The 16,162-nt window shown below is 40.9% G+C and overlaps 1 protein-coding gene across 5 annotated transcripts; it reads left to right on the top strand.

Moving 5' to 3' along the window:
• The first annotated feature begins 6,169 nt into the window (after positions 1 to 6,169).
• LOC120803598 (ERBB receptor feedback inhibitor 1) lies at positions 6,170 to 16,122 on the top strand. Of its 5 annotated transcripts, none has more exons than XM_040152207.1 (4): positions 6,170 to 6,360; positions 11,036 to 11,191; positions 12,024 to 12,103; positions 13,241 to 16,122. In XM_040152207.1, exons 2-4 carry the CDS (start codon positions 11,145 to 11,147, stop codon positions 14,257 to 14,259), a joined length of 1,146 nt encoding a protein of 381 aa, XP_040008141.1. In that variant the 5' UTR covers positions 6,170 to 6,360; positions 11,036 to 11,144; the 3' UTR covers positions 14,260 to 16,122. The 5 variants fall into 5 exon arrangements, with proteins under 5 accessions (XP_040008141.1, XP_040008140.1, XP_040008144.1 ...); XM_040152206.1 differs by having other exon boundaries at positions 11,033 to 11,191; XM_040152210.1 differs by lacking the exon at positions 6,170 to 6,360 and adding an exon at positions 6,839 to 7,019.
• The last annotated feature ends 40 nt before the right edge of the window (positions 16,123 to 16,162 follow it).

Below are 16,162 nucleotides of genomic sequence, written 5' to 3'. Positions count from 1 at the left end.
GTTACATAATTAGGGACATGAATAAATTAAATAAACTAAAATAAATGAAATGAAATAATCAATAAAATTGTAATTTTGTAGCTATGATAAGCATGTCTCATAAATACAAGGGTGCCAATTTAACAGAAATTAGCGTGGGCCATAAGAGCAGACATAACAAAGCTCAGCAACTCACTTCAAGTCACAGGTTATGGTGCTTGACTATCCTTGTTAATGTTGGCTTCAGAGAGCCAGCGTGGCTATTTTTGTTTACTGAAAGTAATTAAAAAATCTCGTTGAGTATGCTCTGAATTTGTTATAGCAATCAATACTAGAAAAGTTAACCTTTCTTGTTATGGGATTCAGATGTTGGTTGCAGGTCTGAACGTGCTGAGACAGATGATGCCTGCATTTAAGTTTCCAGAAGCAGCTAATGCTCATGGGTTATTGCTTTTCGGTTTTATTGACATTAAATTACAGTAATTAAAGCAAAAGAGGTCACTACAGGGCATACACGGTGTAATAAATACAGTATGACTCACATTGCATCACAGGTAAAACAGCTCTACAATTTTATCAGGTAATCACATTCCATCATGGAGGGAGGTGTCCTTCTTAATTAACCTCTGAACACAATAATGTCAACAACGGCACACTATTCCTGGACCTTGCAACACATCCAGGATGAGTAATTCTGGAGTATGTCCCAGAGTCCATACTCCCAGATGGATCGCGTTGTGTAGATGATTGGACTGACACAGTTATAAGAATACTGTGGCAAAAAGGGTGTGTAGAGAAAAGTGAAGAAATGACGAAATGATTGAATCACAGAAAAACATCCTGGTGTCAGGGTGGGATTACAGCATTGGTGTGAATAGACACTCCTTTGGGCAATGCTTTATTTTCCGTTTGGTGTAATCTTTTTAGTAATTTATAGGCAACCTCTGTCTCATTTTTCTCTTTTTCAGCAAAATAAAGACCTACCTGGAGGAGTTCCCTTAACCTGTCTTCATGAAGACGTTTGGTCCGCACAAGAATGGATCTCACGCACCGACACACACACACACACACACAGATACAAAATGCCACAAAGACTGGCGACGTGTTCCAGGAGAAGTTTGCAAACTGAGTCAGCAGCTGTATTTCTGAATGACTCAACCAGTCCACCGCAGAAACCTTTCATTTCTCAGAGCCCTGCCCTCAACCCTCCCTCACACATAGGCATGCACTGCCTACGTTTATGCGAGGCCTTACTTCACCGCAGCATCACTTCCTTCCACTTAACTAGGATATGTCTAAAACTGCCAATAGCAATACAGAAATATTTTCCAAGGAATTTAACTCAGTGGTCAATATATTTGAAAAGGTTATGTAAAGACTTAATTTGTTTTATTTTGTCACTTGTTTCAGTTCTTTCCTCACTGTGTCTTTCGTTCCCCTTTTTCAATTGAAGCTCTATTTTTTCCAATAATGATATAGATAGACTGGTGACATGCTGTGGCAAGTGGTGTGGTGAATTTTCTGCAGAGCTAATAATCCTGTCATGCCTCCAAGTCATTTACTGCATGAATCAGTCATGTTTCCAGGAAGGGACTCCTACGTCTGCTTCGACTGTTCTCAGACTCTGCTTTCATGCAGTATTATCTGCTGGAGGGCTGTTATAATGTGACACTTAGTTTTTCCTACTTACAAGACAGGCATCTGTGAACAAGGAAGTGGAGGGGGAAAGCAGGGAGGGGAGCAGTAAACTGTAAAACATGGTGCAGTCTGGCTCTATTGTTGACTCAACAGGAAATGATGGAGCCGGAGTAAGTAAGGTGAGAGAAGGAAAGGGAGGAGGGTGGGAGTGAGAGATAGAGTGAAGAAAAACGGAGGATTGACTTTGTCATGCCTCAGGACTCTGAGCTATGTTGTGTGGAGAGACCCTTTAAAACAGCGCGGACCATGATTTGCTGACGAAATCTGTGGGCCGTGAAAAGCTCAGCTCTTCACCCCCCGCCCCCGCCCCCCACCCGCCACTCGTTACAGTAGAATCATGACGTACACACACGCAAGGTCATTAATGAGCAGTCGAAGAAATTTTTACCAGAATTTACTAATTTCTCTTGCCCTCCTCAAAGGTCATTCTGTATGTCGTGTGGTGATTCAAATCGACTTTGTCCCCAGAACAGAAGTTGTGAACACTGTGAAGACAAGCAAATATTGACATCCTGTGACATCCATTTACCCAAAACGAAAAACACACAGTATGTCCGTGTCCTGATGAGCAAACTTGGGTCAGAGCCAACAAATGATGTTTTTTACTCTGACGAAAGGGGTAAAGTCAAGTCCGTTGCCCATATACAATTTGTCTTTAAAGTGCAAAGCCTCCATTCTCCTTCCTTTATCCTCCCTCATTTCAACTGAAACTCTTAATGAACTGGTGATCAAGTTCACAGCACTGCGGAAGACATCCCGCTGGGCCTGCAGGCCCTCTGCCCACACTCTAGCCTGAAATCACGGGTAGAGAAGCTTCCCAGGCCTCCAGTGCCGTATCCTGGGCAAAGAATTGCTCTTTTCATGCTTGGGTCTCTGCCATTCATTGAAGTTGTCACCATGAAATCAGATGTCGTAGAGTTTAAATCACTTTAATCCTTGCCACTTCCTCAATCACTTCTTTGCCTGTTGACCCTGTTTTGTTTTTCTCTGTTGGTACCCTGGGAAAAAAAAAACACTTTTGCTTTCTTGTCTTTTACAGGGATAGCACCACCAGTGTTCCTGAGCCATCCAATAGTCAAAGGCAGTACAAACATCATTTTTCAGCCCATCCTCCCCTCCTTCCCAGTCGTTGTTGCTTCTTTGATAACTGAGCTGTCTCCTCATGGAGTGAGGTCAAAGGCCGTGGTGGCGAAGCCCACTCAGACATTTGAGGAGTCTGATTCCTTCCTGACGCCTCCAAATTGTCAGACCCAACCGCAAATCCATTAAATTAAAAAATATTAAACAATGAGTGTCTTTTTTCAAATCGCACATAACTTATCGGACTGCAGCGATACAGTCTGAAGGAATGGCACTGATTCAGATATTAATCATAAAATTTGTAAACCTATTTATCCGTAATTATAAAATAAATTCGTAGATATATATAAAACATATCCTCTATTTGGTAGTCTACTTTGAAATAAAAACATCAAACATGACTGTTCCATGTCAGGCTGAAGGAAGTGTTGGGTTGTAACAGAGAAGCAAAAAACTAAGGGCAAAAAAGTAGACCTGAGAATTTCCTAATAATTTCTCTGTGGGTTTTTTCGCAATTACTACAACTTCAGTCTACAGTGGTATGACAGTGCACCTTGTTTCAGCTCTCGTGCCCCACTAAAGAGTTTACTCATCTATTCATAAAACTTTTGATTTAATGGATAGGAATTTTAACTTCCTACACATGTAGCCGCTGTAACTGTGGCATTTTTACCAAATTGTTGCATCCTCTAGCATTGATTCACAGGAACACCAGCATTACGATTAAAAGGAATGCGAAACTCAAACATACGATAGGTTGACCGTGACTCTGAAAACAGCCACAGGCTTGTCTGTCTGCAGTCTGTAACGGCGCTCTAATTACTATTACATGTTTGTACACAGCTGGTTCCTCTATAAGAGAATTCCCTGTGTCACCATGTCAGCACATCAACCTACACAAATGTATTTACCATAGAACATGTATGTTAACACCTACTTACTTCACTTCCTATTCCAGCCTGGGACATTGTTAAATGAGTGGTGGGCAGACATTTATCTGCTGAGATATTTCTCATCTCAGGGGTTACCTGCTGTTCACAACACTTTCAACATTTTCTGAAGAGACATGAAACAGATCAGCTCTACCTATCCAGCTTGATATTTCAGGAATTATATTGCTTTTTATTTTCATCTTGTACTCAATATTATTTCCTGTTTTAAACTTGATGTTTCATGTCATTAATCAAATTGAGCTCATAAAAAAAAAATCATTAGAAGAGATCCATCTTTCATTTTGTAGCAGCGTGAGGGAGTTCCTTCAGAGCAATCCATCACATCTTTGAGAAAAGCACTGGGGGGACTCACAGATGTGGGAGGTGGGCTTCTGACTGCACTGACAGCTGTGAGGGACGGAGGTCTCTCAGAGCAGGAAATGACTTGACCTCCCCTGTGGGAGACTGGCCCACCCCGATAACAACCCCCACAGCTCTGTACATCCTGGGTCACCACAAGTACCCACAGAGGGCCACAGACCAACAGCAGAGCGGCAGGGACAAGAAAATCTGCTGTTCCAGGTGGCAAATATTTGAATTTTTTCAGTTTAGTGCGACCTATATACACAACAAAACAGAACAAGTGACCAGACTAAGATCTATAAAGGGATTGTATGTATTAAGTTTCCAAATGAAGATGTGAGCAGCACCATTGCTCTTTAAAGACAAAGCCTTATGTAACAACTGACAGCAATTTCACCTCTTTATGTCACGTTGGAATCACATGGGTTACTAGTCACTTCATTGCACAACAGGAAGTTGATCAAAATTCTTATTTGCTAAAATGTATGAGTATTCCTTTAAGCAAACAAGTTACACACAGTACATGTGCAGTATTTATTTTGTGGGTTTTTGATTTACGGTGGATATATAGGTATAAGGCACTCCTCAATCCATATATGACCCTAAGTGGATTTTATTGGGGTATTACAACAGTGGAACAAGTGAACAGTAAGAAAGAAGGAAGGGAGGTCTTATTTGGCATCTCTCGTACACTTCTATTAGGTGACTATTTGATTCAGCACTTAACAATATTTAATGTGCCTGTTTGTCCGAGGATTTATTTGGATGCCAAAGTAAAAAAAATTATTTGGGAGTCTGGAGGAACACTGTAGGCTCAGTGTGGCCTGGACTCTGTGGTAAAAAACAAGAATGGCCTGCACTCACTTCCCTGTTATTTTCTGGTAAATGGCCTCCTGTATTGTCCTTGTGCCTCTCTCAGCGTGGGCGAAGACAAACACAGACAGTGAACTCCTATGTGACATGCAGGCTTCAAAACAAGACCTCATCCACCATGATTAGGCTGCCAATCTTGTACTTGTTTCTCTCTATCAGCCCTATATTGTACTCACGCCAGAAGCCACCCACACACTCTCTGACTCCCACACAGGTCAGACCAAAATTGTTTACTGTGTTATGAAGGGCATCTTCCCATACACTCATTCATTATGCAACGTAGATAAAATGAATCGAATTCTGATTCTGGGGGTCTCTGCGCTATTTTGCTGATTCACCTATACAATCACTTTGCATACGAGAAACATTGTTTGCAAAAACTGTAAATCTGTCTTCCTTGTTTATGAGCATTAACATAAATAATTTTGGAATAAATGAAATGCTCCGTGGTATTGAGAATAGACATGTTGCTAAACTTAGAGTCTTGAAGTAGCTGCATGTCTATCACTGATTTCCACAAATTGTTTTTTTCCATTGGCAGTGAGGACAGACATTTTGTGAATAGTGACAGCCACACCTGGCCTGATTTTCTGTATGATTGCAGGCTTATTCGACCCATATATTGAACTGAAAATACACCAGGGCTAACAACTTCTTCTCGGGTTTACAGTGGTGGAGGTTCAGATCCTTTAAACATTCCATTACCAGTCAAAATCCTGTAAGTAAAAACACAGAACTGGTAGCAAAATATACTAAAGTATCAAAGGTACAAGTACTAATCATGCTGAATGACTGCTTTAAGGGTGCTATTGGGCTGTAGCTGCTGATACTGTAATGTCGTGGCTGGTCAAAAAAGAGCAGATTTGAACTTTTTTGTACTGTTTGGTAGTGTTTCATATGTAATATTTAAAATCTGCGAAGTAACTAGTGACAATATTTGTCAGATGATTGCAGTGGATTTAGAAACGCAATATTTCCCTCTGAAAATAAGTGGGGTAGGGTCAAAGAGCAAATAGTAACATTTAAGTATAAAAAGAACCCCCCCTCCCCCCAAACAAACAAAAAAAAAAAAAAAAAAAAAACATTTATTTATGGTGTAGGGGCCAAAGGCTACTTTTCCTAATGGTGTTTGATTTTTCCCCCTGGTCTTTATTTTTAGGGGAATTTTTCCTTTTAAGGCGGTCCTGGGCGGAGCCACAGTAACGTGCTCGGCGTGCTGGATGCGTTTATAAGGAGATGTGGAAACGCGCGTCACTCTGACAAAATGAGTTTCACCGCCCAGTGTTGTTGACAGAGGAGGGATGTTGCACATGGTTCAGTTTTGACTGAGACTCCGGCTCGTACTACTACGGGACAGATCTCCTCACATTGGACGGGAGCGGATCGCCTGGCCCAGCAGCTTTACGTGATGGAGAAGTAGTCGGCATCGTCCCCGGTAAGACTTCATTCCCTTTTGGCCACGCAAAGCACAATGTCAATCGGCGGAAAATGGGCTTTACATCTACTTATAATAAAGTGAACGCTCGGGAGCTGTGTTTTATGTAAAAGAGACCGGGAAAGCCCTCTTAGGAGACGTTGCTCGATTTCCTTTCTCTACGGGAGCTTAAAGTTGAATGCGAAAAGAATCGGGAGACGCGGCCGTTGGTCAAAAATACAGTACTTTTTTTTTTGTTTGTTTGTTTCTTTGAAAAGACCCTTTAGTTGAACTGTGTGTCGGTTGATACAGCTCGTTCGTCTGGGTCATTTATCTGTGGGCAGCGGGAGAGGCTGCCCTCCTGAGCCCGCTGCATGGCTCCCTGACGTCCGCCGAGCGAGTCCATCGAGGCGGGCTAGTTCGGCCCATCCCCGGGGAGCCGCTAGCGGGCGCTGAGGAGGGAGTCAGTCAGCGGCAAAAAGTAGTTTTAGTCTGTGTGTGTGTGTGTGTGGCGTTTTGGTCAAAGTTTAAATAAAAGGCGTGAACGTCGTTAACGTGAAGTTAAATTGTTGCTTCACAAGCCTGTGGACTGCCCATTACACGTATGACTTGGATTTACAGGCAGTCACACTCGGGAGCTGCACATGAACTTGCCAGAGGAAATGCGAGTTCGGCTAGCTGTAGGTAGTTCAGCCGATAAACACTGACCTTTCTCTTTTCTACCCTTTATACAAGAAATGTCGGACTACAGGCATTGTGTTATTACCAAATTATGAAATATACAAATGTGGGAATGAGTGAAGTTAGTGATTTAATTTAAAGCGCAACTGAGTCCAACTTGATGTCTAGAGCTGCCATTCACTAGCTCACAGCCTCCGGGGTAACTTCCACACCTGCTGGCTTTCTCAACCAGTAAACACCCACTGAACCAGCCTCAGTAATCAAACATGGCCCCCGCTAATCTGATCAGTGTTTAAATGATTCATATCACGGTGAACTGCATGACCGTCACTGAGTAAACCGCAGTACAGTTCGTGGCTGAAATGAGCCGATCCCAGAGACTTGTGATTCACCAGCATCGGTGCCGCGGTCAGGAGGATTTAAGTCGAGATTGAAAGGCTTCATTTTTCACATGGTAACACCAAACTATGTGTGGTGAAATCTAGCCTGGCATACTGATGAGGCTGTGCTAAACAGGATAGTGTGCAGTAGAGAATAATGATTAGAATATACATAGAGTAAAAATAATAAGTGCAGTATAAAAATTCAAATATAAAAAGATATATAAATGTTATATTATTATTATCAAAATTCTAAAGTGTATATCTGTGCGGTACGTGGCATATACTGGTCAGGGGGGCTGTGCAATTTTTCCAGCATATAAAAATGTGAATGAACAGATTGAATTCCCGCATACTGTCAGCACAGTTTATTAGAGATGCAACGTTTTGGTCACCGATCTAGAGCATAACAATCGAAAATGTGCTAATGTCACAGTTGTGAAGCAAATTGTACAGTAAAATTTTGTACCCACTCAGAGGATTAAGGCTCAGTGTTTTTGCAAATGATGAAAGATATTCACTCCACAAACTGCATTTTGTCTTTTACCCCCATGCCACAAGGTTGGATCATGCCACTTGTATCCCATCATGCTGTATTCCACTGAATTATCATCCTCTGGTGATGTGAATGGCTTGGCCCTGTCACATCTACAGCACCAGCACATCTGACCCCTGAAAAACCAATACATGTACAGTATATTGTATGTCTGCCACAGGCCTGGCTTGTTAGTAAACTGTAAAGCTTTGTGAAAAAGCCGGTCGCACATTTAGAAATCTTTCATTTCGTAAAACCGTTCACAGTTGTCTATGTAGATTATTTTTCTTGAGGAAACTTTCATCTTGGTCACACAATACTGCATTTTTTTAGTACTGCGGCCCACTATTGTGGTGGTGGAAATATTTACATCAAAAGCACTTGGTAAGATGTCTGTGCCGAATGCTGGGCTGTGAGTGTTACTTGGCCAGTAGAGTTTACGGCAAGATGTAATTAGGTGATGTAAAGCACATACTTTATAGCAGCACCGTAATTAAATCATCTGCAAAGGTCCAGTCGGTGAATGGCCTATTGCCTGAAAAAAGTGAGGTGGGGACAGCCAAGGACAACAGATCAAGGCTCCTGCATGTGATAAACAAACAGCCATTTCCAGCCTCTGGGTTGTCCTTCCAACAGTGCCAATTCATGCAGTTCTCCTGCAGGCGATTTGTGGCACAGGCTCATACCTTGGCCATGTCTGCTTGTCTCCATGGCGTATCTTCAGTCCTAACCTCATGGGAGAGTTCGCTTGGATTTTCAGGCTTGTTTCACTGCGCACCAAAGTGACACAAAGGCCCATTCATGCCTGAGAGTGGCTCCATTCATGGACACTGAGTAATTGCCGGTAGAATTCATAATTGTTCAGCGTCTTCCATCTCCGAGGTTCACTGGCGGATATGACGCCACAGTTGGTTGTTTTAAGGATCACATGAATATTCAAATAGCGGCATGGGTCATTGTTTTGTTTGTAGTGGGTTTTTTGTTGCATTATGCATGCTCTGCATTTTTTGCTTCCCACATCAACCCTAGACCCATTAGTGACATGAAACAAAGAAGGACTTTAAAGAATAAGATTGCTGTGTGATAGTTAAGTGGAGACCTCCAGGCGAGTGAGAGTGCGTGTGTGCGTGTGTGCGTGTGTGTGCGTGTGTGTGCGTGTGTGTGTGTGATGGTGGGGATTGCTAATTAGCGGCTTGCAGGTGAATTGCTGCATGGTTCAATTCTACAGACAGGAAAGGGAATATAGAGCGTACAGTATCTTCATTTTACTGCTTTACTGCATTTTATTGTGAAATGTAGCTTTTTACTGTAGTTGATAAGGGCAGTAAATGTCTCCGTTATATCTGCATCATAAATACTGTTTTAAAAGCTAGAGGAGACACGTTTTCATGTCTGCACAATATTGTGGATAATTTTCTGTCAGAATCAAAGTTACCCAGAGGTATTACACTGATTACAGGGATTACAATTGGCATCCCTGCTGGAAACTGGAAGGGAATGAGTACTTTGATCATGGGCACGCCACCAGGGTAGAGTGCTGCTGACACTGGGGATCCACTCAGTTTTAAACCCCTTCAGTTGGTGTGTTTAACCTAAGCTGCCCCTCTGACCCTCCACCCTGTGAGTAAAGCGGAGCAAGACTGATGTCTTCATCTTTCACATAAAACCAGGATGACCTTCACCTGACCCAGAATACGTGTGCCCATCTCCCTGCAAAAGTGATTTCAGCTGGTGCCATATCAGGAGATGGGAAGCAGCCATCATATATGTAGTTAAATATTAAAATGGTGAGCATCTGAATCAAACTACATGGAGGCATGGGGATTTGCTTCTGTGGCTTGACATGTCCTTATTTTACATATTAGCTATTCAAGTAGAATATAGAACTTCATCTGACTGTACAAAATTTTGTTTCGCCAATCTGCATATGGTAACATAATTAATGCAATACCTAAGATTTTTTCTTTTTTTTTTTTTTAATCATGAGCTGGTAATCTGTACAACACCTTTAATACAGACATTTATTATTATTATTTTATTATTATTATTATCATCAGTAAGATATTTCCTTGTTAGTTGCATTGTGATGTCTTTAAATGTCATTTTCTCTCAAGTGATAAAATACTACATGCTATGTATTCAAATAATGCGTATTAGGACCCACAGCCAAATCTGATTTAGACCAACTTTTCCTTTAAGTGTGTGTGCGGTGCTTTGGTGTGCCGTCTCAGTGGTGGAGTTTGTCATTCAGCATCACAGGATTGCTGCACAATTAGTCCCTGTTGTAAGGGGCAGATACTGCGGGGCTTCATGGTCGCAGAGAGGAAGGAGGGTGAGGAGTGCTGCTGCCCTCCCACATCTGACCCAGAGGTTGTGCAACAGCCTGCTCATCAGACAAATGGCTTTAAGATGGAACCACAAAGAGATACACATGGCAGCTGCCAGAGCAGACTGAAGTAATTTACTGAGCTTTTGTTGTGATGGTTGTTTCTTGGAGGCTCACCTAAAACAATGCAGTGTTTCAGGAATATAAGTGGTTATTTACTGTACCTAGCAAATAGTCAAGACAAACTAAAGATGAAAAAAATCTCAGGCCTACTACTCTCCCGAAATGCCTTTTTATATACTCAGTTATGTTTCAGTGCAGGAGAACCTTTTTTCAAAGTGAGAAAAAGTAACAGGACATAGTAGAATATAGGTGTGCAACGGTGCAACGAATGTGGTGCTTTATTAATAATGAATTATTTAATCCATAGGTGAGATATGTGTTTGTGTTTCGAGCCTCTAAGTATTTGTTCTAGTGTGTCTCTCCTGACCTTTGACCTGCCTGTTAGCTGCAGCTGGCTGTGCTTGATGGTGTTGTGCTCCAGATGTGCATGGTTTATGTGCCCTGTTTGAGCTTTTCACATTGATGAAGGTGTGACCAGAACAAATGGAAGGAGTTCTATAATGCAAAAGCCAAATGTGGAGGATTCACGTTTTAGTGCTTAAAGCTTAATTCTGACACACCTGCAGTAACAAGGTGTGAATGTCCAGGTTTTTCGATTGCTGAGGAAAAGATGAATCCCTCACCACTCCGTTTTCTGTTTCCCTCCAGCAGCTTACCACTAGCTACAATGAAGCCGTGATGGGTTTGACAGAGCTATCATGTGCTGGAGCACAACAGACCTTCATGATTTTTAAGAACACACCTGCCTTTCTGCCACAGCATGGCCGGGAGTCGGAATAACTACTGGGGACAGCATGACCTGAACAGGTACGCAAACACCATTTTGGCACTGCTAAGAACAAAATGCAAACAATAATCAGTTATTATTATACAGTGTGACCATATCATCACTACTTTTGCTTTCATCATATAGTATCAGGAGTATGATTCTGATATTGCATTTTTATTATTTTCATACTATTTTGCCAAGTTTGATGTATAAAGAGACCAAAAAATAACTACAACACCAGGTTCAGCTCCTCAGACCTACCCCAAAAACAAATATTTAAGATGTTATAAAAGATGAACACCTGCTTTTGTTTAAAGGCCATCTGACTTTCACTTGCATTCACTTTAAATTACTCCCAGAGGGAATCCTCTATCAGGATTCATCATATTCTTTTATGAAGGCAATTTTATCATTATTATTAAATCACAATTTTGCCTTTACACCATACAACGTCCTCTATCCTTAGACCGTTGACTTCAGATAAGGAGAGACAAAAAAATGTCTAACTGGAAAGAAAGAGAAAAAATCTCGGGAAAAGCGACAGGATGGATCCTTCTTCCAGGATGGAAGTAGACAGTATTAGCAATAGTAATATGAAATATAGCAAAATAATACGAAACAAAATGACAATATTAGGTAAATAAGGAATAAAAATACTTGAATGGTATGGCTCAGAGAAAACATCGAGAAACTTGTAATGGTGTTATATAATGTAAAAACATAAAGATGAACAGAACATATGTTCTGTTAAAGCACATGTTATGCTTGTTATTTCACATATAATGACTAACTCATGACAGGTTATGTGCGGGAATGATTTACACACATGCACAGCTCTGTATGGATTTCTCAACCTCTCTTGCTTTGCAGAATGTGCTTTGGGCTGAGTGCTGATATGGAACACAACCTGACGGAGCTTCAACAAGAGCAGATGGCCAAAGAATGTAACTGTAAGTCCTTTGTGTATTAGTTTTACATATAAGAAAGTATACAATTATCTTTGCCACAGATTAAAGATTGAAAACTGTTTACAACTAGCACAGATGCATACGGCACTTATGACAGTTAAAAATGCTTTGTGAGTTTGAGTTAGTATTTCTTAGGAACATTACAATATTCATTTTAATCTGTAATTATTGATAATTGCAGAACTGGGTTTTGAAAATTAAATGCCGCTACAACATGCTTTTATTGGGGTGAGTTACATTAGAATGAACTGTTAACCACTGAGATAGAAAGGACTGTTTGTTGAAAACACACATAGTACACACAAGTATGAATTATCTGTAAAACTGAAATAAAATAAGCAAATAAACAATAGAAAAAAAAAACGCTGATAACGGCAATTGTTTTTTAACTGTCTATTTTGAATTATTGTGAAACACTTCAAAGATCTGACAAGTCTTTTAATTTTTAATTTTCTTAATGTTGTCATAATTTTAAAATTAAGTTAATTTGTCAGTATAATAGATTTATGTTCTTAAACTCATTTTGGCTTGAAAAACTAGAGTTTAAACCCTGTCTTGACACATAAAACAGCATGTAGAACGGGTTTAGGTGAGCTTGTCATCACTGGGCTGAGCACTGTAGCAGAGAGGAGAGCAGGGTGAAGGAGGAGGGGAAGCTATCACTCCCTGGTCACCAGCTGTTCCTGCAGTCTGGGGCACGTCGGATGTTTCCATAGAGAAGGTTATGGGAAGCTCCGTTAAGATTATGGCCTGACCCGCAGATAATAACGATTCCTGTGTTAATCAGGGTGTTGTGGCTGATGTTTGACGAAGAGGGTGATAGGTTAAGCGTTTGTTTTCCACATGTTTTTACTTTTGTTTCCTGTAAGATACTGTCATCAAAACAGTTTTTTTTTTTTTTTTTTTGTAAAGCAGAGTGGGCAGCCGACTCCCCCTGGTGTTTGTTCCATCCTACACCATCACTATACTCTAGTTAAAGAGATTTTTCTCATTGCAAGTTGTTTTCCATGTTTCTTCCTTTGAGAGTTGTTTCTGCTCTGAAGGAAACACCAGTGATAGCAAAACCTTGTGTAAAAAAGGGACATTGGTTTAATACATGATTCTTTTTCCCCTTCCCAGCCAATATCTCCCTACCCCAGTCTTCTTTCTACTCTGATACTTATCGCCTAACGTCTGATAACATACTGCGGCCCCATGAGGGAGACCAGGTGGTCCCTTCTTCTCAGAGACGGACAGTGTTTGGGGGCCTCCAGAGAGAGGCCAAACCCCTGCCGCCTCTGCCCGACCCTGAGGAGCTCATGTCGGATGAAGCAGCAGATAACGAGGTGGAGTTTTTTACCAGTGACCGACAGCGCCTTTTGCCCAAAAGCTGCCCCAAGGCCATTTCCAGGGGCAGTAACAGAGACTGTGGCCAAGTAAATCATGCCTACCAGGAGAGCTCGTTACGGGCGGGTGGTGCTGGGATTGGCTCAATGGCTTTCTCCTGGCCAGGCAGAGAGGACAGACCAACAGGTAGAGGAGGTGGGTTTGGAGCCAACGACTGGGCACTGTCTCTCCACAGAGAAGACCACCAGCATGTGGTGTCAGCAGTTGGGGATCCTTTGTGTAGCAAACAGCCGGACCAACACCAGTCATCCAGATTTCGTTTTTCCTTCTCAGGCCCTGCTTTCCAGCCACACAGCAGCACCACAACCTGCCCCCCTGACAAGCCACAAATCCCTCCTCGTATCCCCATCCCACAAAAACCTCCTGCCCCTTTGAAAACTGTGAGCACCAACGAGGAAGACAAGCCCCCCAAAATTCCTCCAAGGGTCCCTCTAGTCCCGCCCTGCCCACCACGTACCCCGAGCCCTAAGAGCCTTCCAATTTATATCAATGGTGTGATGCCTGCCACACAGAGTTTTGCTGCTAACCCAAAATATGTGAGCAAGGCATCACAAAGACAGCACAGTGAAAGGTCGCCACCTGCAGCTCAGTTTCCTCCCTGCATTGTTCCTATTTTGAAGGATGGCAGACAGGCCAGTGCCACACACTACATCCTCCTGCCGCCGGGCCAACCAGCATGCACGGACAGGCGAGAGAGACTCCTCAGTGAACCGGCGAGGATGGGAAACACAAGCGTATGGCAGAATAGATAGAAACCCTCACTTATGTCACTGGGTCTGAAACTTGATGAGTACAAAACTGTGACGGACATCATTAATAACCATGTGATACACTATACAGAGTGTGTGAAAACATCTTCATGCTACATTTGCATGTCTAATGTCATATTGGTGTTACTTTCAGTAACTGATGTATTCTGAGATCACTTATACCAGACCGCACTGTGACGTTTAATGTGGTTTTTTTGTAACTGAAGATTTCACCAGTCAGTATTTTATCGAGGCCTCCTCTATTTCAACCCAGAAAACAACATAACATTCCAGTGTTTTCACTAATAGTGAAGACGTATTTACCTCCTGTAAACATTTTTTAATTTTGGGTACTGCAGTTATCTCACAGGGAAAACGTCTCAACACTCATTTATTTTAAGTCTTTAAGTCTGACATCCACATGCTCATATCACTAAAAGAATCTGAGCTAATAGCACATTTTTTTTTGTTAGAAGTGAGCAAATAATTACTGTCTGTACAAGCTGGGCTTGTTCATGTATGTTTTATGAAAATGCTGCTTTTAAATCATAAGTATAATGTATTGATAGATTTATGTTTTGCAGGATCATTCTCACATTAAGATAACGATTTAAGGTAAATTTGACAGTGACCGTTTGGCCAATATTGGAATCACACAAGTTTTGAACTACAGTGATATTTTCACCTGATAAAACTCTCTATAAGGTTTCAGTGGATTCTATTCAATTTCAATGCTCATGCCTCAAGTTCTATGTGCAAGTGCACTTAACTTTTATTAAGCAGCTGTCACAATCAAAAAAAGCTGATCTTTTTATTTCAAAGTTACACCAAGCCAACCAAAATTCAGAACACAACAAACCTGCTGTCACTCTTAAATTGACAGGTCCTTTGATGCACATACTGTCTGAAGAACAACTAAGTCATTAATGTTTTCGGATGCTGTTAAAGGCTTTACATCAGATGTGTTTATATACACATTTGTAAAAGAGGCCTTTATTCTTATGATCAGTTGATGAACACTAAATATAACTCATTAAGACAAACTATTTAATAATGTATGTGAATTTAGCTCAGATACTGCATACGGTCAAAAATGAAAAGATTGGAGCTTTAGTAATTCCTTTTGTGTCTGTGTGAGGGCAGGGAATTCATGTTACATTAACACCATTGAGGTGCAGACCCACATTTACAGCCTTTGTTACACCAGTGGGTTGGAAGTTCTCATGAAGGTTCTGTGTCAAATTTCACCTGAGCAAAGGCAGTTTGTAAGTTCTAAATGTTGCGTCAAAAGTAAATCATTGTAAAATTGTGTTTTTAATCTATTTATAGAAATAAAATAACTTATTCATTCTATAATTGGTTCAGTGTTCAATGTTTTCTGGATGGCGGTCTCTGCTTTGCCAATATTCTCACTGTGACGCAAGACTAATAGATTATTTAATCCTATTCGTTTCTTTGAAAAGAGGAGGCAAACATCAGCTCTTTTTCCCACCACTATTGTGCCATGGATATTTAAAGAAACTACAACTAAGAAGAAGCATCTTCCAAAATTTTTTAATTTACTTATATTAATCAACAGTAAGTCGTGATTCTGCGATGACACAACACATACTATAATGCAGACAAAATTAAATGTGTACCATACAGTATATAACTCATCATTAATAATGTAATTATTGACTTAATGTTTAGGTTGAAGTTTGTTAATGTCTTTTGCTAGTTTATATCTGATAAACACTTTTTTAGAAAAGGTATGGCAACCTACACTAGGTGTGGACACGTTACCAATACTTTTAAAAGTCCTGTACCTATATTGAATAAGATACATCATGATTACTTGAAAAATGTCTAATCTCTAATCACACATTTCAAGGTTTCGACAATTGTCTTTTGCAGCCTCTTAGAA

The sequence above is a fragment of the Xiphias gladius genome, chromosome 18 (assembly GCF_016859285.1).
Source record: "Xiphias gladius isolate SHS-SW01 ecotype Sanya breed wild chromosome 18, ASM1685928v1, whole genome shotgun sequence".
Lineage (NCBI taxonomy): Eukaryota > Metazoa > Chordata > Actinopteri > Istiophoriformes > Xiphiidae > Xiphias > Xiphias gladius.
The sequence above is the reverse complement of the archived record's forward strand: the minus strand, read 5'-3'. Positions and strand labels throughout refer to the sequence as shown.